A 19505-nucleotide genomic window follows, 5' to 3' on the forward strand; every position below is an offset into this window, starting at 1 on the left:
GATGATTTTTCCTATTGGTAAATAGCGTTTTGAAGCGAAGGCATTATTGAGCGAAAGAGATGCCGGGTCGGTCAATTGCATTAAGTAGGGGATGCAGGACCTGTCTTAACCACAAGTGCATTCGTCATCGAGGATGACCTCGATCCCACCAAATTTGTCAATACACTCTTCCTTAGTCGTGTTGAAGAAGCTGGTATCAAATGCAATTGGCCTGCATGAGTTAGAGTAGGTATGCTTTAGTGAGTCTTTTAGCTCGAGAATGTTAGAGAGAAACAACTAACAACAGAACCCTTTAAATAGCCTTATACCATTACACATGCTTTACGAAGTAAACATTTAGGGGTTGTTTGGTAATTGGTTGTTGGCTGGTTTAGTTGGCTTGTTTGACTAGCTGGAAGCATTGACTGTATGTATTGGCTTTTTAAGTTGGCTGTTTAAGCCAGCTGTTTGCAAAAGTGTTTGGCAAAATTAAGTGTGACTGTTGGTTGTTTATTAGAGAGTTTGTGGGCCAACAAGCCAAAAGCCAATCCGAAAAGCTGCTCCATGTAGCTTTTTCATTTTGGCTTAAAAGCCATCTTTTCAGCCAACCAAAAAGCCAATAACCAAACACTTTTTTTAGCTGTTTGACCAAATTGAAAAGCCAAAAGCCAAAAGCCAATGAAAAAGTCATTTACCAAACATTGACTTAAAATACATGTAACTTCACTGGCTGTAGGTCCCATCATATCATTCACTTTTCCATGGACTTTTAGATATCTTCTATCACAAACACCAAAAATAACATGGGCTTAGCAAGGGTCCACCATAGTAAAACTTTTAATTTCTTGGCCCAATCTATAAAAATATTTTCCCCCAAAATCACTCACTTTATTAACCCCAAAATTGATGACGTAACAACAGTAAAACATTGAAGCAGAAGAACAAAAAGAGTTGGAAGGGCATAGAAAAAAAAAGTGGGGGATGATGAGTTTGGTGGCCAATGAGAATTCCTCTCTTTTTACAACTCTGTAGTCTGTAGAATTGATTCTTAGATTCTCATTTCTTTCAACTCCTATTAAAATTTTCTCATTTCCCCCAAATTTCTAGGGTTTTTTCAACAACATAAACCCTAGAAAAAAAAATTACATGCTTGTTCAAATTCTGGAAAAATTACTAATCTGCCGATTTCTTCTCTCCATTTTTATGTGCATGTATTAAACAATGTGGTTCATCATCATCTCTATCTTCAGTCGCTGAATTTCTAATTTTTTACAGGTATGAAATTCTCGAACTTTAATTATGCTATTTTCAAATTAATCTGCTAACTTTTTAACTGTTGATTTGAATGTTTTGTTCAATTGAATGTTTTTCACCATTTGAATCTGTTTCATGATAGAAAAGAATTTCTTTGCTTGGAAGTTTTTGTTGAATTGCTGTACTCCATTTTATGATTTTATTATTAAAAAGGAAATTGGTCGGTTGTGTACTTTGGAAGATGAAGATTAAAAAAATAAGGAAAATAGTAACATTAGTAAAAAAAAAAATATATAGAAAAGACGGCACTTGGGAGAATCTCCACTGAAGATTTTGCTTTCATTTATTCTCACACTTAAAGGTTGCTATAGTATACAGTATGTACTATAGTTGGTCTACAAAAAAATAGTAACTTTTCGAGTTAAAAGAGGTCACTTAAAAAGTAGCGTAAACAAAAAATGACCCTAGTGCGACGGTGTTGAGATCGGTCTCATTTGAGAATTTGCCATATGTACTATTGTGCTACTGCCACTTTATATTATTTTCTGCCGTTTATTTGATACAAACAAGCAAGTGTGTGTGTACAGTGAGTATAATATTTCTATATATGTAATTGGGCTCTGTCTTTTTGGTAATTGAAATTCAGTGTTGGGGTTTCTGTAAAAAAAATTGAGGAAGGAGAGAGAGAGAGATTATGGGGACTTGTGAAGAAATTGGTCCAATTGATGAAACCCAGAATGAAATTAAATTGGGGATTTCATCAAATGGGACCCACAATGATGAACATTGTGAAGAAGATGGAGATCAGCCTACAGAGGAGGAGGTTCTTGCACAACAGTTTGAAAGTGTAATCTTGCAAGGGAATGAAAGTGAGGTGAAGATTGAGGGAGAAGAAAAGGAACAGGAGGAACAAGGAGATGGGAAATTACATTTTTACCCTTTGAGACCTTATGCTGTGGATTGTTCCTTTTATCTCAAGACTGGTACTTGCAAGTTTGGCCAAAACTGTAGATTCAATCACCCATCAGAGAGGGCTTTTCAGGTATTTCAAGTTTGAGGTTGATATTTGATTTTTTATTTTTTTGATTTCGGGTTTTCGCAATCGGTTCTTTTGATGCTGACTTGAGTGTATTTTTCTGGGTTTTAATAAGCCTGTTCAGGACCAGGAGAAAGGAACTGATGAAAACAATGGAACAATTTTTGATACTGGGAAGATTGATTGCAAGGTTTTTGCTTTTTATACATTATTTTAAGAATGCTTAGTATTTTATTGTGTCGTTTATTTTTTTGTCAATATAATTATATAAAAGATGTTAATTTGACTTTGACTTTGACCTTTTCCTGTGTTTTAAGGCCAGATATGCTGTTTGTGTATAGTTTAAACATGTTTGAGTTTAGTTTTTGCAAATAAATATCACCTAATTGGTTATTCTAATTGTGTTGCCAGAGCAACTTCTGAAACTAGGTTTGCATTTTCCAGAAGATATCTTGTGGGCCTGCATTTTGCATAAAAAATTGAGTTCAGATATTTGTTGTTAAAAAACACTTGTTAATGTGTCTTTTTCTTGAGAAATGTTTTAGGGGTTTAGTAAGTTTTAATTGTGAGGAATGTTATTTAAAATAAGCAAAATTGGTACGAGTAAAGCTTTCCGGAAATTTCAAGTGAATGTGACCTTTTTTCTATGTTATGCTTTGAGGGGGTTAGAGAACTAATAAGAAAAAGCAATAGGTTTTCTTTCAACTTTGTGAAGCTGGGGGATTCTGTTCATCAGGGCTTGAGCTCTTGAATGTGGTTCGGGCTTTGCAAAGTGGTGTCATTACGCATTATAATAAAGTTTTGTTGTCTATGCTGTTTTTACGTGATTTTTGACTTGTAATATGCTACTCCAAGAACTACATGCATTTTTTTCTCTTAAGGTATTTTTTTTTGTTTTGGGGGTCAGGGAAGAGGGTTTGGATTTCCTCATCACGTCTCTTTTGCTCAATCTGGGGCATCTAAAAGCTTTAAATACATGACGCATGCCCTCTAGTCAAACTAATTTGTTTAAGATAGGCTACACAAGGAAAGAGAAAGAAAGCTAGTTACTCCAAGATACAATAGTTACATTAGAGCATTTGCAAATTTGAGAATGTTGGCTAAACCTAAGTCAGCTGACACAATTGAGACGTGATTTGAAGTTTGAGTTAGTCTTTATTACATGATTAGTGGTGCATGAACCTTTTTTAGATGAGGAATTGTTCCGCAAACTTGTTGTATTTCTCATTCTAGATTTTATTATCCGATGTCCAGTTTTTCGTGATGATTTAGCATTAATCAAATGTGCTGAAACAATCATGCAATAAAGTTATCTACCACTTATTTTGAAGGTCACTTGACACACACACTAAAACAAACACATATATGACTTCTTCCTACAACATGATAAGGACAATGGACCTTCTAAATGTGAGGCAACTGTTTCATCTTTTTATGAAGATGTAGGTATTCTGGTGTGATTTTGTTGGTCATGCTCCAGATTTCCCTTATAGGTTGCATACTTGCATTAATTGACCATGTTTAGCAATTATGGCCTAAAGTTGTGTTAAGTTACCTTTTAAATGCATTAGTGTCTTTGAATGCTATTGATTGGTACTTTTTTCGCTAACTATGTTGTGGTTTTGTTCTTTCTAGTATTTCCGAACACCAGGAGGATGCAAGTATGGAGATGCTTGCAGATATAATCACTCTGCACAGAGAGTAGAGAGAGAAGGTCCCGAGCTTAACTTTCTTGGTTTACCAGTAAGACCGGTAAGACTTCAATCTTTGTTTCCTTTTGAATTTTTTCTGATTCTTGTGTTTATCGATGTATACTGCTCTGAGACCTATAATTAGACTGCACGCGAATTGAGAATTGAATGGCTTCTCTCTTTTTTTATATCCTTAGTCGGAGCAAGAGTGCACCTTTTACTTGCGCACTGGCTCCTGTGGCTATGGGGCTAATTGCAGGTTTCATCATCCTGATCCTACTGCAGCAAAAGAATCTGAGCCCAGAAACTCCTTAGTTAATGGCGTATATGCGAGAGGTGGAAACAATATGTCTCGAATGTATGTTGGTGAGCCTGGAGTATCACGGAGTATCTCAGAGTTGTCAAATGGCATAAATTCGATGAATGGTTTACCTTATGCGGGGATGAGTCCTTATCATCAAGTGATTACCCAAAACGCTGGCTGGAACCATGATCAGGTGCATTCATCTTGACCTTTCTCATGTATGCTAGACATGGGAGTATTGAAATATTTCTCTTTTGCTTCTCTTTGATAGGATGGTTATTTCTTTGTCTTTAATGTGTACTTTGCATTTTGGACCTACATTTCATGATACATAATCCAGTAATTTTGATTGGAAAATAGTTGTACAAACTGTTAAGAGTGATGATCTGTTCCCAGATATATATTATTGTCTTCCTCTCATCTAATGGCAAGCCCACATTCTTGTTTAGAGGAGAGGGTTGTATGGATGGAAATTATTCGTTCTCTGTTTTTGTCAGTATGTGAATATTGTAAGATAATACTTGGAGCCTATATGTTTATGTCCATTTCTATGGGGTCAAATACACTAATATGTTGGACTGAGTTACCCATCTACAATAGGTGGGTAGCTATTCAAATTTCAAACCCAAAAATATGTTGGACTGAATTAATGTGGTTCATTAATTTCTTTTCTAAATAAAAATAAATAAAATGCTCAGAGCCAACTTCCTATGTCCGTCTGTAGACTCTAATGGAGTTAAAAATCCTTTATTCTTCAACTTTTGGAATACGATGGACTAATCTAAAGTGGCTCATTAAAATTTTCTGCTTTTCTTACACATTCTCAAATAATATGGGGAAGCTGCATACTTTGATCCCCCTTACCCTGCCTAGGGTGGCAGCCTCAAAGGCATTAGCATAATGTTGACTTATTTCCCACCATGTGTTAATAAGAGGTAGTTATATGAATGTAAGAGTCTGCTTTCCGCTTGTACAAGATTGTTGATACCTGTTTTTTTGAGGCTAATTAGATTCAAGAGCTTTTATTTATTTATTTTGGCTTCTTCTTTGTCTACCTGCATATTACTTTGCAGTTCAGATATACCTTGATTATATTGTCATGAATGGTTGCTGCTTTGTAGATATCTTCACAACTTCTGCAAGCCTTAGGCTTCATCCTTCTTAAAAAAAAACGCTTGTATGAACTTATTAACTTATTTTTCCTTGTATCATCTTGACTCATTGGCCCTTATTTGAGTCAACTTAGCTAGCCTTTTCTGAACTTTTCTGATTTGGCCCTTTTCTGAACTTAGATATTCTGTATCTAATGTAGTTTTTAATTTTTTGGCCTCATGATGAACAAAGCCTTTTGATGTCATGGAACATCTTCAAAATCGCCTTTTAATTTATTTGTGCTTATTTCTTAAGATCTTTTTTTTTTTTTTTTTGAGAACGCTTATTTCTTAAGATAGGTCATTATTGATGGTCTGCATCCTGTCCCATCTCACTCACAACCAATTGTGAGGGATGAAAGCTCTTTAAACCCAAACCGTGATGGGCTAGGGCCTAATTAATTTACCCCCTTACATTCTGCAACTGCAAGAAAGGTAGAGTTTGTGGTTTGAACTTTTGAACTTCGAACCCCTGAGTCCTGTCCCCCGTTTATGGTTGCTTCTCTATAGTACTATCACCATGTACATCGATGTTGTTGTTCTTTAATGTATTTTATCGGTTTGTAACTATTTGGAGCTTTTTTCATTTCTTCATTTTGCTCCCATTCTTGCGTTTAACCAAAAATTAATAGAAAGTATCCTTTTATGATGCTCATTTTCCTCCAGACCTCCACCCTGCTCTTTCCCTTCCTTTATTGTATGTGCAACATTGGGATGCTTACAGAATAGCATTTAGCTCCTTATACTTTGTTTCTGCCTTATCTTTTGTTTTGAAGTTTGTACTCGACATAATCCTGGCTTGTATCAGGCGTTAATGAGTTTTACAAATGCAAGTATGCAACCTGGATAGGAAAAATAAGCTTTCATTTAATTCTCTTTTTACTTTTTTTTGGGCTCAGGCCGACCTTTCTTTGTCAGTGAAAAAGACGCCTCTTCCACATCAAATTGTCAACACTATCTCAAAGAAAATAGATTCTTCAATAAATTATGAACAAGTAATCCAATCCGAAGAGTTTCCTGTACGACCTGGGCAACCTGATTGTGACTATTTCATGAAAACTGGAGACTGCAAATACAGAGCTGCTTGTAGGTATAACCATCCAGTAAGTCGAGACTCTAAGCTACGTCTGCCGCCACTTTCCTCAAAAGGCCTGTGTTCAAAATCTGTACGTCTACTATACCATTTTCTTCTATGGTGCTTGAACTTTCGTGACTTTGTTGCTCTGATATTTTATCTGTGTTTTGTTTACTTAGTGCTATCTTAATTTGCTCTCTGCAGAGAAACCATGAGCTTCCTAATCTAAATTCTGGCAATCCAAGAAAAAATGGAACACCTTCTCATCAGCAGCAGCAACTGCAGAATGGACAGTACCCCGAACGACCTGGACAGCCAGAGTGTGAGTACTTCATGAAAACTGGCAACTGTAAATTTAAATCTGCATGTAGATACGACCATCCAAGGGACCGAATTTCTACTTCCTCACCATGTTCTCTCAATGAATCGGGCCTTCCTCTAAGACCTGTAAGTACCCTTAATGATTTTCTCTTTTAATCTTGCTACCTGGTGGCTAGAGTAGATAATGTAGATTTGTGTGTAGAGTTCCCCAAAAAGAATCTGGGTACTTTTATGAGTGATCAAGTTCTGTTTATTAGTTCAGACTTTCTACTTTATGATATTCCTGAAAATACCGTGATCATCAGGGTAGCAAAATCTGCCGGAACTATGAGGTGCAAGGTACATGCAAATATGGTCGTAATTGTCTGTTTCATCATCCTGATAACGGCTTACTAGCAGTTCCAGTTGATCCAGCCCCAGTTCAAGAACATAGTTCGTCATCCAATCTTGTAGTTGCTGCTGAAATGGAGTCTGCTGGCGGCGACAACGTTCAGTCTGATTGGGGTGATGGCTGGGTAATGTAAGGTCTTCCAGTGAGAAACTATCATGGAATTTTTGGCAACATTGCTGGCATAATTGTTAAGAAAGGAAATGCCGACTTCAGTTTTTGCAAGTTGCACCTACATACTTATCAACTCCAGGAGAATTTGACATCTTTTTGTGGTTGCTTAGAATACCCTTGCCTTTGAGAAAATAATTTATATATAAATACTTATCCCATCTACACAAATAACTGTTAATCCATGTTATTTGCCATTGGAATTTGCTAGAACAGAGAATAGAGGTGAGAAAAACTTTCGTGAATCCGGTTCACCCTCGTTTTTGCCAGTCGTCATTGTTTGTTGTATTATATACTTGATATCGTTGATTATGGGAAGCAGATTGCAACGCAATCGGTAGATTATAAAGAAATTTTACTGGCTAATCGTCTTTTTGTATTAAATTTGTTGATTCAGGCTTTTGATTGCTTTCGATTGTTGTTTATGTTCATCCCGATTCAATATGAAGTATGAGCTAGAATATTATCTATGTGCTATTAGTGTGTTTCTCACGCCAAAAAGGCAATCTCATATTCTAACATTTATTTATTTTATCACTTGATTTCTATTAAATCCGTTTAATTTCTTATCACAATAGTTATGAATGTTAAGTCCACAAAAATGCACTAGTTTGAGAAATCGTCGCTGCAACACAATAGTTCTATACAAGCATGTTCTTCTCCACATGACATATGAGTGACAATCTTGTACTAGCATTACTCTCTTATCCATTATGACAAATTAATTTTTCAATAACCCAAGAAAACAAGAAAAATAAACACAGCTGAAAGGAATTTTTAGAAGGCACATTAATGGGTTACACTTGATTGCAAAACTTCATTACATTACAACACTTCGATCGTACAATTGCTAATCTTAGAAGAACAAGTATATTTCTCAACATCAAAGCCACCTTCTACTACAAATTACTGTGGAAGCAACGCATCAACTTCATGCACCAAATATGCAGCATAACCATTTTTTCTTCTGCATCCAAGCACAAAAAGAATGTGATCCAAAACATCCAAGCATTCTAAAATTAATAGTCAACTCACCTATATATGATGTTAAAAAATATGACTTTTGTTTTTTTAGATGTAACATTTGATTATTCTAATCCACTCACCAAAAAGACAAAATGTTGCATCTAAAATTAACATAAGAAGTACTATAACACGTCCTCAAAGTCAAAATGAGAGTGGGTTATGAGCTTATGGTTAGATTCTTCATATTTTTCGATATGCCTTTATTAACGTGATGGAAAAAGATGAAAGTAATAGACTTTACTAATCCAAATTCCACATTAAATGAATAAGTATTTTTTAATATCATGTTATATTGTTAAATGTTAACTAATTTTGGACGTAGAAAGCAGCCAACAACACTGATCGAATCTATTATAATATGCAATTTTACCGGTTCATGTTGTTGATCGTTCTGCTTTTGTTTTTGTGTTTGGTTATTCTTGTTAGGGCTCTGGTTAACGCCGGTAGTGCCGCCTACATTGCCCTTATCATTTTTCTTCTGATCTCTAGCAGTGTTGAAAATTACTGTAAAACCTTCAGCTGATTGGGGATTATTCACATCCCATTCCCCAAATTTTGGCAAGGATCTGTTACCTGCATTGTTTGCTTTCTACAACAAAATTTTGTAAATTAAAAGTACATATTATTATTATCGACTCTATTAAATTATGAAGATTAATATTTTGATAATAAATTTTTTTCTTGAAGAGGTAAACATGTGTACAACCCTCAACCCTGTCTAAGGACAGAGTGCCTAAAGGTCATGATCCCCAGCAAAATCTTTGGGATCGACTGTAGAGGGGATAAACTGATAACACTACTCCCTGCGTTTCAAAAGATAAGGCACGTGATTCTTTTTTATGCTAGATAGAGGAGTAACTTTAAAACCTGGTTAGATACAATACTTCTTACATTCTAATATTCATAGACACTTTTTTTTTTTTCTATCCATGTACTTTTGTAGGAAATATCCTTTTTGATTCCTCTATTTTACAAAAATGGTTACATTTTGTATTCTGGCACTAGTTATCTTCAAAAATTTGACTATCATTTATGTTTTATACGTAGAAAAATATATTTATCATTTATGTTTTATATGATAAAAAAGTACAAAATGAAATCTTATTTGATTCATCTCAATATGTATTTTTAAAGTAACTTTATAATTCTTACAACAAATACATAAGTGGAGATTTATGCTCAAAATTATTACATATGCATGCAAGTGTGAAAACTTTTACAGGCTAGTGAGTTAAGATTTGTGAACCCGATGGAACATTAGTGAGAAAATGAAATCAATTTTATATCAAAGTATATATAGGCTATATAATTCTTTCTTATACATTAAGGGTTTGATTTTTTTTTTTAAAATGCGACATAACTTAGGAGGTAAAGTTTTGTGCATGCGTGGAAGTTACCATCAAAGTTTGGCTTATATTAAATATTGTCTGCATAAATATTTATATGCTTCTCTATATGACAAAAGAAAATGTTTGTATTACTTTATTTTCCTATGACGTTAAAACACAGTTAGGGCAAAAATAGAAATCAGAGTCAAATATGTACCCATAAAAGACCTATTGGGTTCAAAAATAATAATGGGAGGGGAAAGGATCATCTGCCCTATATTCGTTCCTAGCTAGAATGCTACCAAATCAATGCACCAATAAAAAAATACTACCATATGACCAAAAATGCGTACTCATACACAGGGACGGCTTTTAGCATGTTCAACATGTTCCATGGAACAGGGCCCCTTAATTGTGAGGGCCCCAAAATAGAGAAAGTTCAAGTAGTAAAAAGAAAAGGTTTATCTACTTATTTGGACTATTTTTTTTCATGATATGATTATGTGAAGGATGGATGAGCTATTACATTATTGAATTCTTCAAATACGAGATCGCACAGGGCCTCTATATAATTCGAGACGGGCCTGCTCATACATGATACATGCACAAACTAAATATGGCAAATTATAATACATCAGCTTACAAGTTTCGTATTAGGTACATCGTACCATTGTACCAATTAACTGCCACTTGATCTTCAATTAAAATCAAAGTTTACAACCAATTATTGCAAATATCTAGCTAGATAATACATGCAATTTAAGTTTGTGTCTTAAGATAATTCAAGGTTGAAAATAAATAAATAAACATAAACATTAAACATTAAAATAATTTATTTACATGATAGCCATGATTTTCTAACTGAAATTGTTTGTGACTATTGCATGCCTCTATAATTGATTACATGGACTACATATTGATGCAATTCTCTCATAATTATATAGAAAATAAGAGGGTCTTAAAGGAGTTATGAAAAAAGACTAAAAATTTTAGTTAGTTGAGATTGAAAAAATTATAAGATCCCTTAAATGTATAATTTGGATAATGTCATAGGAGTAGAAACAGACGCATGAACATGAAAGTTCTTACCATTTTATATTAAGAATATATCATACGACATAAGAAATATTCAAGCTATACAAATACAATATTTCTTTAGCAAAAACATACGAGCAAAGGATACTAACTAATAATGGTATGTAGATCAGAAAAAGGATCTTACCGGCGGCATGAAAGATGATCGTAAGAGCTCTCAAAAGTAATACAAGAAACAGGAAAAATTTGTGCAAAAAGAGTTGAAAAAAAAGATGATGTGATATGACAAAGAATAATAAGAAGATTAACAACAAGAACAATAATGAATAAGGAAGAGAGACATCAATAAGTGGAATGCACGTCGCAAATTGCGTAGGTGGCAAGCCAACATATAGTAATTTAAAAATGGGTTGACAAGCTCTTTTGATTGGCTAATTGAATTTTGAAAGAGCCCTATGGTATTCATTAAGAATTTTAACCAGGGTAGTACATTTGATTTTTTTTTTTTATGAGAAAAGGCATAACATTTCGATTTCAACTAATTAAGAAGATATTATGACTGTTTACAATATATTAAAAAATAAAAAAAGTAGGCACTTTGTTAATCAAGAGGTGTATTGTGTTCCGCTTTTCTTTTCTTTTCTTAATAACGGTTACTCTCTCGGTTTTCTAAAGATTTTCCTTGTTAGTGTTTCTCAAAATACCAAGGAGAATCTATTTGTGTGGGGTGTGGGGTGTGGGGTGGGTAAAGTAGGAGAGAGAAAAATGTTAAGATAAATAATTAAATAAAAAGGGGTTAAAGTAGGAGAGAGAAAGAGAGTAAAATTGAATTAATAATGCAATGGTGGACCAAATGATAGGGACATGAGAGGGTAAAAAGGGAAAAAAAATCCAAATAAGAAATAAAGTAAAAGAGGAAAGATCTTTTAGAAACGCACTTAAACGAAAAGAGGGAAGATCTTTAGGAAACGGATGGATACTTAGTGTGTTAATAGGAAACTTAAGTTTGTCTAGTAATTAAGTATCAGTTAAAAATTATATTCCCAACTTCGTCTCCTCTCTTCTTTCCCTCTCCAATTCTCTTTTCAAGGTTTTAAATTTTTCTTGGCTCCTTGACCGGAAATAATGATCTATTTCTTTATAAATTAGACTATTTCTAACCCTTTTTCTTAAATTTTAGTGTTATTATTTTCTTTATTGCTTTCTTTTATTCAGTTCTCTCGATCTGTGAGAGTTTTTGTCCTCCCTCCTTCTTGGTAGTTGTTTCTTATCTTTGCATGAGTTTTCTTATTTTCATAGTCTCAAAAATTTGGAAGATGGTCTGTATCCATGAGGGTATAGGTTTTTTCAACAATTCGTCACTGGGAACAAGTATAGCACATAATCAAAATGTGAATGTCTCTATGTGGAAAGATGCAAAGACATCGAAGTACACTTCTCGCATCAAGTTTGAAGCAGTTGAGTTGTATATGTGCTCGAGTATGCTTAAAATTAATTGGTCCGATTGTGAAAATTGTAGAGGTGATCATTTTGGCCCGGCCCGCTGGCCCGGCCCGGCCCGCTGGCCCGGCCCGGCCCGTTTTTGGGCCGGGCTTTGGGCAGAATTTTCGGCCGGGGCCAGGCCGGCGGTCATTTTTTTTTGTTTTTGGGCGGGCTCTTGGGCAAGCTAAAAACGACTTTTTAGTCTATTTTTTGGCCCGGCCCGTTTCGGCCCGCAAAAAGCCCGCTAAGCCCGGCCCGAAATAGCGGGCTTTTGGACACAAAAATTCGGCCCGAATTTAGGCCCGGCCCGGCCGATGGGCAAATTTTTTTGGCCGCGGCCCGGCCCGAACCCGGCCCGGCCCATGATCACCTCTAGAAAATTGATACAATTTGCTAAATCTGTATTTTTCAGATCTTAATTATTTTATATGTTGCCATTTGACTTATTATTAATGATATATTTTCTTCCTCTTCCTATCAGAAAAAAATTATATTCCCCAGCCGAGGCCATATTGCAACCTACTAGGAAGTAGGGGTTACTCCTTTGTAATTGTTTAGTTTACCTCTTTTGATTCTTCACATTTGTTATTGCATTTCTTTGACCTTAACTAAACATCTTCCATTATATATTAGCGAAAATTATAATGATCGAATATTAATAAAGTATTAATTAAGACGAATCAAACAAAACCCGACATGACTATATTTTATCTCATATATTGAGAAGAATTAAGAAGATTCTCTCTAATTGACAATAGTGTCAAGATTTCAAGTGAGCAAACTAAAAAATACAGAGGAAATACCTACTAGATAAGATTCTACTTCAATCCTCACCACCAAAACTAAAGAATCATGACAATTTGTGGCAAACAATATTTCGAGTGCGTATTGGGTGTAATATGTTACACCATATATAACTTAGTGTATAACATGCATAATGACAAATATTCTAACAGGAATGAAATGTAGTATACAGATAATGACATGGATCTCATGTCATTATGTCATTTATCTCATGTCATTTGAGTTATGTTTTAAAAAAAAAGGTGGTTTGTCGATTGTTAACACCATAAATTATGATGTAACATTTACATCTAAGAATTTGAGTACAATTTCACAACACTCAAAGCCAATGCAAGAAATTACAAATTCCTTGGCCAAACTAAATGACATTGACTCAGTTTAGTACCCTTACGAGCCGTTTGGTTAGATGTCATAAATGGTGGTAATGGTAATGCATTATAGTGTAAATTTGTAAAGGAAATCCCACATCATTACCCATGGTAATGCTACTTGATCCCAAAACATCCATTTTCTTCTGAAAATCTCATTACTATCCATTATCACTTGGCAAGGTGGTATTAATGAAAATTTTATATAGGAAAACCCATATTTTGTGATGTTTCATTAGCATGATCATTGACATGAGAACTTCTTTATAAATTTTACGCTAAATTCCATTAGCATTACCATCATTTATGACCCCTAACCAAACGGGTCGTTATTCTATTGAGTATATTTATACAGAACCTTTATTTCGTGGACCAACGTATGAACTCACTGTTAGATTTCATCTCAAGTGGAATGTGAAGCTATGCGAGAGTTCTCTGCATCAAGCGCGGCTTGAAAGCGTTAGACGCATTCTTGTGCGCCATCGGCCCATCGCATCTTGAATGCATCAGACGCATTCTTGTGCACCAGCGCAGCAATGTTGCGTGACATGCTATTCTATACGTTTGGTGCATCAACTAAACTTGCTTGATTTTTTGCCGAGAGCTTATCGCGACTTGTAGTATTTGTCGTGTCTCGCGGTGGATCGTCGAGAGCATCCCGTAACTCGATGTTCTCAGGATTCCCAAAAACTTTATTTCCTTTTTATTTCTGAGTTGTTTTCTTAAACCCTCATATAATTCTTTCTTGGTCGTTCTTTTCATTCATTCAATATAATCCTAAAACAAAAGCCTACCTTATTTCTCTGAGATTTGAGCAGTTCTTGAGAGATACCAATATTTGAATCGGGTACACAAAGTTAGAGATAGTTGTGTGAACCTTGGGGGACAAAAGTCATCATGAATCCACATCGAAGGTGGTGAAATTCGTTTCTAATACAGTGGCCATTGTACCACGGCACAACTTGTTCTTGTAATTCAGGTTCAGTTATTTGATTTACGTAGATATATTTCATGCAATTATACAAATTTGTTATGTTGAAATCATGTCTAGTTCTCAAAGTAGATTTTTCCTTGATTTGTCAAAGTTGGAACCTTTAGATGGAACTAATTATAAGCAGTGGTCTCAAAAGTTCTTAATTGCTTGTGAACAAGTAGAACTTGACTATATTCTGTTTAATGATCAACTTGCTAAAAAGGATGTTGTAGTTCCTTCTTCTAGTACGATTATTATTTCTGAAACTCTTGTAAAAAGAAAGCCCTAAATCTGATAAGGGTGTTAGTATAAAAAAAAATTCAGGAATAATAGAATTATTAAGAACATGTTGAACCTCATGGCAGCCTCCATATTTGATTTATTTGTATCTGTTATGTCTGCAAAGTCAATATGGAGCTATTTGGAGAAAAAGTATGGTGTTGATGATGCTGGAAAAAAAAGTATGAACTGAAAACTGGTTGAACTTTAAATTGGTAGATAATAAGCCAATATAATATAAGAAGTTCATGTGTACGAGAATCTATTTGTTGAAGGAATGAAGATGAGTAAAATTCTTGAAACCAATGTTCTGATTGAAAAGTTCATGAGTCATGGATTACTTATCATAATCATCTGAAGCATAAATAGAGGGGCCTGATTCTAGAGGAGTTAGTTGGTCATATGAAAATTGAAGAGGAAAATAGATTGAAAGATTTTGAAACCCCAATTGCAAACAATCTAGCAGTTAAGGCTAATCTGGTTGAAGTTGGCTCTGGTTCTGGCTCGTTTTCGGGAAGCCTAGAGGAGATTCCAAGAAGTGTGGTGGAAAGGTCAAAGCCCTAGGATAAGGGATAAAGTTTAAGTGTAGTGGAAGGATTGAAAAGAAACTGGGTTGTTGTTATTCTTATGGTAAGTCGGGTGCATGTTCGGGTCAACGCTCGAAAGATCAACCCAAGGGTCAATCAAATCTAGCTGAGGCAGATGACCTTGTCACTGCAGTGGTTTTGAGGTTAATCTGGTTGAGAATAATTCAAAGTGCATTGTGGACACGGTAGCCTCTTGTCACTTATGTGCTAACAAGGACCTATTTGTGGAGTTTCAAAAGGTGGATGGGGATGACCAAAACATGGGAAATGATAGCAAATATGGGGTACTTGGAAAGGAAAAATTCTCCTGAAGCTGAAATCTGGAAAATCTTTAGCTCCCTGATGTTCTGTATATCCTCTTTCTTCGTGGAAATTTAGTTTCATGTAGTCTGCTCAGCAAAGCAGGTGTCAAGTTAGTTTTTTATGATAATAAACTGATATTGACTCGCAATGGCGAGTTTGTTGGGAAGGGGCACGTTAATGCTGGGTTTTTTCTTTTGGATATTGTAACTCCTAATTTCAATGAGAGTGATCACTTCTTCTACTTAATTAAATTGTTGAGCTTGTAAATCTGTTGCACATTCTTTTGGTCGGGTTATGTACTCATGTGGGGATTGCTTTAATAAATCGATTAAAACAAATGAATCTACTTCATGATATGGTTAATGATGGACTTAACAAGTGTGAAGTATGTGTTGAAGATAAATTTATAAGAAAGTCATTCAAAACAGTTACTAATAGGGTGTTTGAACTATTAGAACTAATCCACACTGATCTGGCAGATTATAAGAACCTTAAAAGCTGAGGGTGACGAAATTTGTTTCTATAGAAGTAGTCATCATACCACGACAAAGCTATTTTTTGTAGTTCAGGTAAAATTATTTGATTTATGTAGGTTTATTTCCTACACTTACACGAGTTATTTCACGTAAAAGAGGAAACATGCATGAGAATGAGTAACATATTATACTCCATGTACCACTTATTCTTCATTTAGGTGAAATAACCGTATTACTTACATGAGAATGAGTATTTTATTATTCCACGTAAAAGAAGAAACATGAGAATGAGTATTATCGGTTATAACTGTCAAGCATATTTAGCTTAATATTTTTGCGCTCCAAAAATAGAATTAATAACATACTCCTTTTCTTCTTTTTGGTTCAACCCCTCTTTTATCTATTATCATTAAATGCTAGTACCTTTCCTTATTCCCCCTCAAGAAGTTACAAAATCCATTCTGTAATGATTATATTCTTTTTACCAAAAATACCTAATATTGTTACCATTACATTCTTCAATTTGATTCCAATCACATTTTATTTCATCGTTTGAATCAAACAAGCACTTAGAGCATGTTTGATTCAATATTTTTAGGCTCTAAGTAACGTAATCATATACTTACTTTTTTTCTGCGTACTTGGTTTAACCCCTTCTCGATCCATTAATTACTTGGTAGTAATGAACTCTCCTAATTTATAATTATCTTTCCTTCCTCTTAAGCAACAAAATTCATTTGTTTGTGATAGTGAATTCCTTTCCCTTTTCATTCCAATGCTTCAACCAAAGACCTAAAAAGGGTAACAAGTTCTGTTATTGTTCCATTTCTCTATTTGATTTCATTCTCTTTGCATTGCATAACCTGAACCAAACATGGGTCTTTGTTTTATCCTTCTCCTTTTCTCTTGGTTGGTATGTACTTCCTCCATTTTTTAACTTGCGGTATTAGAGCATGGCAGAAGAATTTAGGAGAGGAGAAAAGTCGAGAGAAATTATAATAATAATAAAAAAAGAGGACCTCATGTACTAGGAGAAAAGAAGAGATAATATATTGTTAAATATGTCAATATTGTAGTATATAATATACAATTTCCTAAAATGAGGAACTTGCAAGTAAAGAAAATGGATGAAGTATATATACCTATTGTTAAATGAAAATAGCTTCGGTAAATGGCCCATTTTTCTGTCCTAAATTAGTAATCCGGCCCAACTTTCAATGAGCTTTCATCCAGTATTTGATTTTGCCTTTCCATTACCAAAAATTATTAAAAGAGACGGTACAATTTAAATATAAAAATAGACTTAGTCACTAAATGAATTAAACTAGTCATCGAAAGAAATTAACGTACTCACTATCGGGCTAATTTTCTTTTTAATATTGGGCTTACCATTGCCTAATTTTAATTTAAAAGTAGACGGTTTCTTACAAGACAAACTCTTATTCCATTACTCATTACTCGCTAGCATTAATTTATTACCACATATCAATTTAGACATCTAGTTGTCTTACTACGACTTCAAGATTTGATTTTGATTCGGAAAATAAAATATGATACCAAACTCAATTATAGCCGTTATTTGCAAAGTTTTCTTTTGTCAAATTACATTTAATCATAAGTCGGTAAATTTAGCTTACTTCCCAAGCTAAGCTATTTACAATCTTATAAATAGAGATTAAAGCTATGCTGCTACCCTAATAATATTTGTTGTGAATAATATCTAACCTACAACATACTACATACTACATACTACATACTACATACTACATACGTTCTCTAGTCTACAAACAACAATGGATATGGATATGGATATGGATACCTCCCTCGAAGAACAAAGAGAAGACATACAAAGCTGCATCGACCACACCACGACCGACGAATTCGACTTCAGCGCCGAGGAACTCCGGCTAGTTTGCCAGAATTATTACGACGAATATGACGCGGTTACAATAATGTTGCCTTATAATATTGATTCAGACAAGGCATTTTCTTACACTACTCCAAGTGTTATTCATCATAATTGTCTTCCTCCTCCTAGAAAACGCTACCGTGTCTTTGATATGACTATCAAGGAAATCATGCCTCAATCACTTTGCTACACTGGACATCATCATCGTCATCATAATCTTCATGATAATGTTCATGTTCATGCTAATCATCATCATGATATTATAAATATTGATCATGATGACGAGAAGGAGAAGGATGGTGTTGACGACTCTAGTGTTATTGCTTCTTCCGTGGGCTCCAACGATTACGTTTCAGATGTTAGTATCAGTATGGATGATGATGATGACGAGGTATCGACATCGTCTGATGGATATAAGATCATGTCACGGCGGCAATATAATGTAGTAGCTTAGTTTATCATACTATTCATACTGATCTATTATAATTAAATACTTTGTTCTTTCTTTCTTTTGTTTAGAATTACAATCAGTGAAATATATAAGCTTAAGTCTTGATTAGTACTCTCTATTAATTGTTTTTTGTCAATAATTTGTTTATGTTCATCCATCGACCATCATGATATACTTGTGGTAACCCTAGTTTGTATTCAAAATATAGGTCATAAGAGAATTAACTTGATTTTAGATTCTATCAAATTTATAATTTTTATTCCAAATTCTGTCAAATATCAGAACTTGATTTTAAATTAGCTTACTCGAGCACAAAAAATTAAAATAGAGTAGCTTTCTTGATCTTTTGTGTTTTGGTTATGCTAGTTCAAGAAAAAGTTCAAACGTAAGATAAACCCTATAAGTTTTTATTATTCTTTTTTTTTTTTAATCGAAAATTACTAGGATTTAGATTTCTAACTTAATTAGGATTCATAAACTAATATACTCCTAATAAAATTAGAAGTTTTAATCCTACTAAGATTGGGATTTTAAGAGTCCTATTCCTACTAGAATTAGGAAACAAACAAACTCATAACAAACTAAAAATTAAAACTCCTAAATTACATAGAATTCTAACAGATTTAGAACACTATCTACATAATTAACACTTCTCATATGCATCATACATATTACTCCAAATCCTATATGATGCGTATGAGAAGTGTTAATTGTGTAGTATTCTAAATCTGTTAGAATTCTATGTAATTTAGGAATATTAAATTTTAATTTGTTATGAGTTTGTTTGTTTCCTTCCCCCTCAAAAAAAAAAGTTTGTTTGTTTCCTAATTCTAGTAGGAATAGGACTCCTAAAATCTCAATCCTAGTAGGACTAAAACTCCTAATTTTGTTAAGAGTATATTAGTTTATGAATTTTTATTATTCTTATAGAAAATACAAGATGCATGATTATAAAATTATCTAATATTATAATTTCTCTTTCCAAGCTAAGCCTCGTATTGCTAGCTAGCACAATTTTGCCATTGTATTTCATTTTGGGATTTTAAATAATTTTTTTTTTAACAACGGTAACATAAAGATCATAGAGTTATGGCAAAAAGCCTATTACAATCCA

General features: G+C 34.2%; 2 protein-coding genes across 2 annotated transcripts; one reads left to right on the forward strand and one right to left on the reverse strand.

The window, feature by feature from the left end:
- The first annotated feature begins 884 nt into the window (after window positions 1-884).
- Window positions 885-7736, forward strand: LOC104890925 (zinc finger CCCH domain-containing protein 43). Its single transcript, XM_010676543.4, has 8 exons — window positions 885-1254; window positions 1880-2275; window positions 2385-2459; window positions 3905-4021; window positions 4158-4457; window positions 6315-6581; window positions 6695-6937; window positions 7117-7736. The coding sequence occupies exons 2-8, from the start codon at window positions 1928-1930 to the stop codon at window positions 7333-7335; spliced, it is 1569 nt and encodes a 522-aa protein (XP_010674845.2). The 5' UTR covers window positions 885-1254; window positions 1880-1927; the 3' UTR covers window positions 7336-7736.
- A 256-nt stretch (window positions 7737-7992) lies between these two features.
- LOC104890924 (protein NOI4) lies at window positions 7993-11101 on the reverse strand. The gene is made up of 3 exons (XM_010676542.3): window positions 10947-11101; window positions 8767-8985; window positions 7993-8337 (listed from the first exon to the last, which is right to left on the reverse strand). The coding sequence occupies exons 1-3, from the start codon at window positions 10953-10955 to the stop codon at window positions 8302-8304; spliced, it is 264 nt and encodes an 87-aa protein (XP_010674844.1). The 5' UTR covers window positions 10956-11101; the 3' UTR covers window positions 7993-8301.
- Window positions 11102-19505: the final 8404 nt, after the last annotated feature.

The sequence above is a fragment of the Beta vulgaris genome, chromosome 4 (genome assembly GCF_026745355.1).
Source record: "Beta vulgaris subsp. vulgaris cultivar EL10 chromosome 4, EL10.2, whole genome shotgun sequence".
Lineage (NCBI taxonomy): Eukaryota > Viridiplantae > Streptophyta > Magnoliopsida > Caryophyllales > Amaranthaceae > Beta > Beta vulgaris.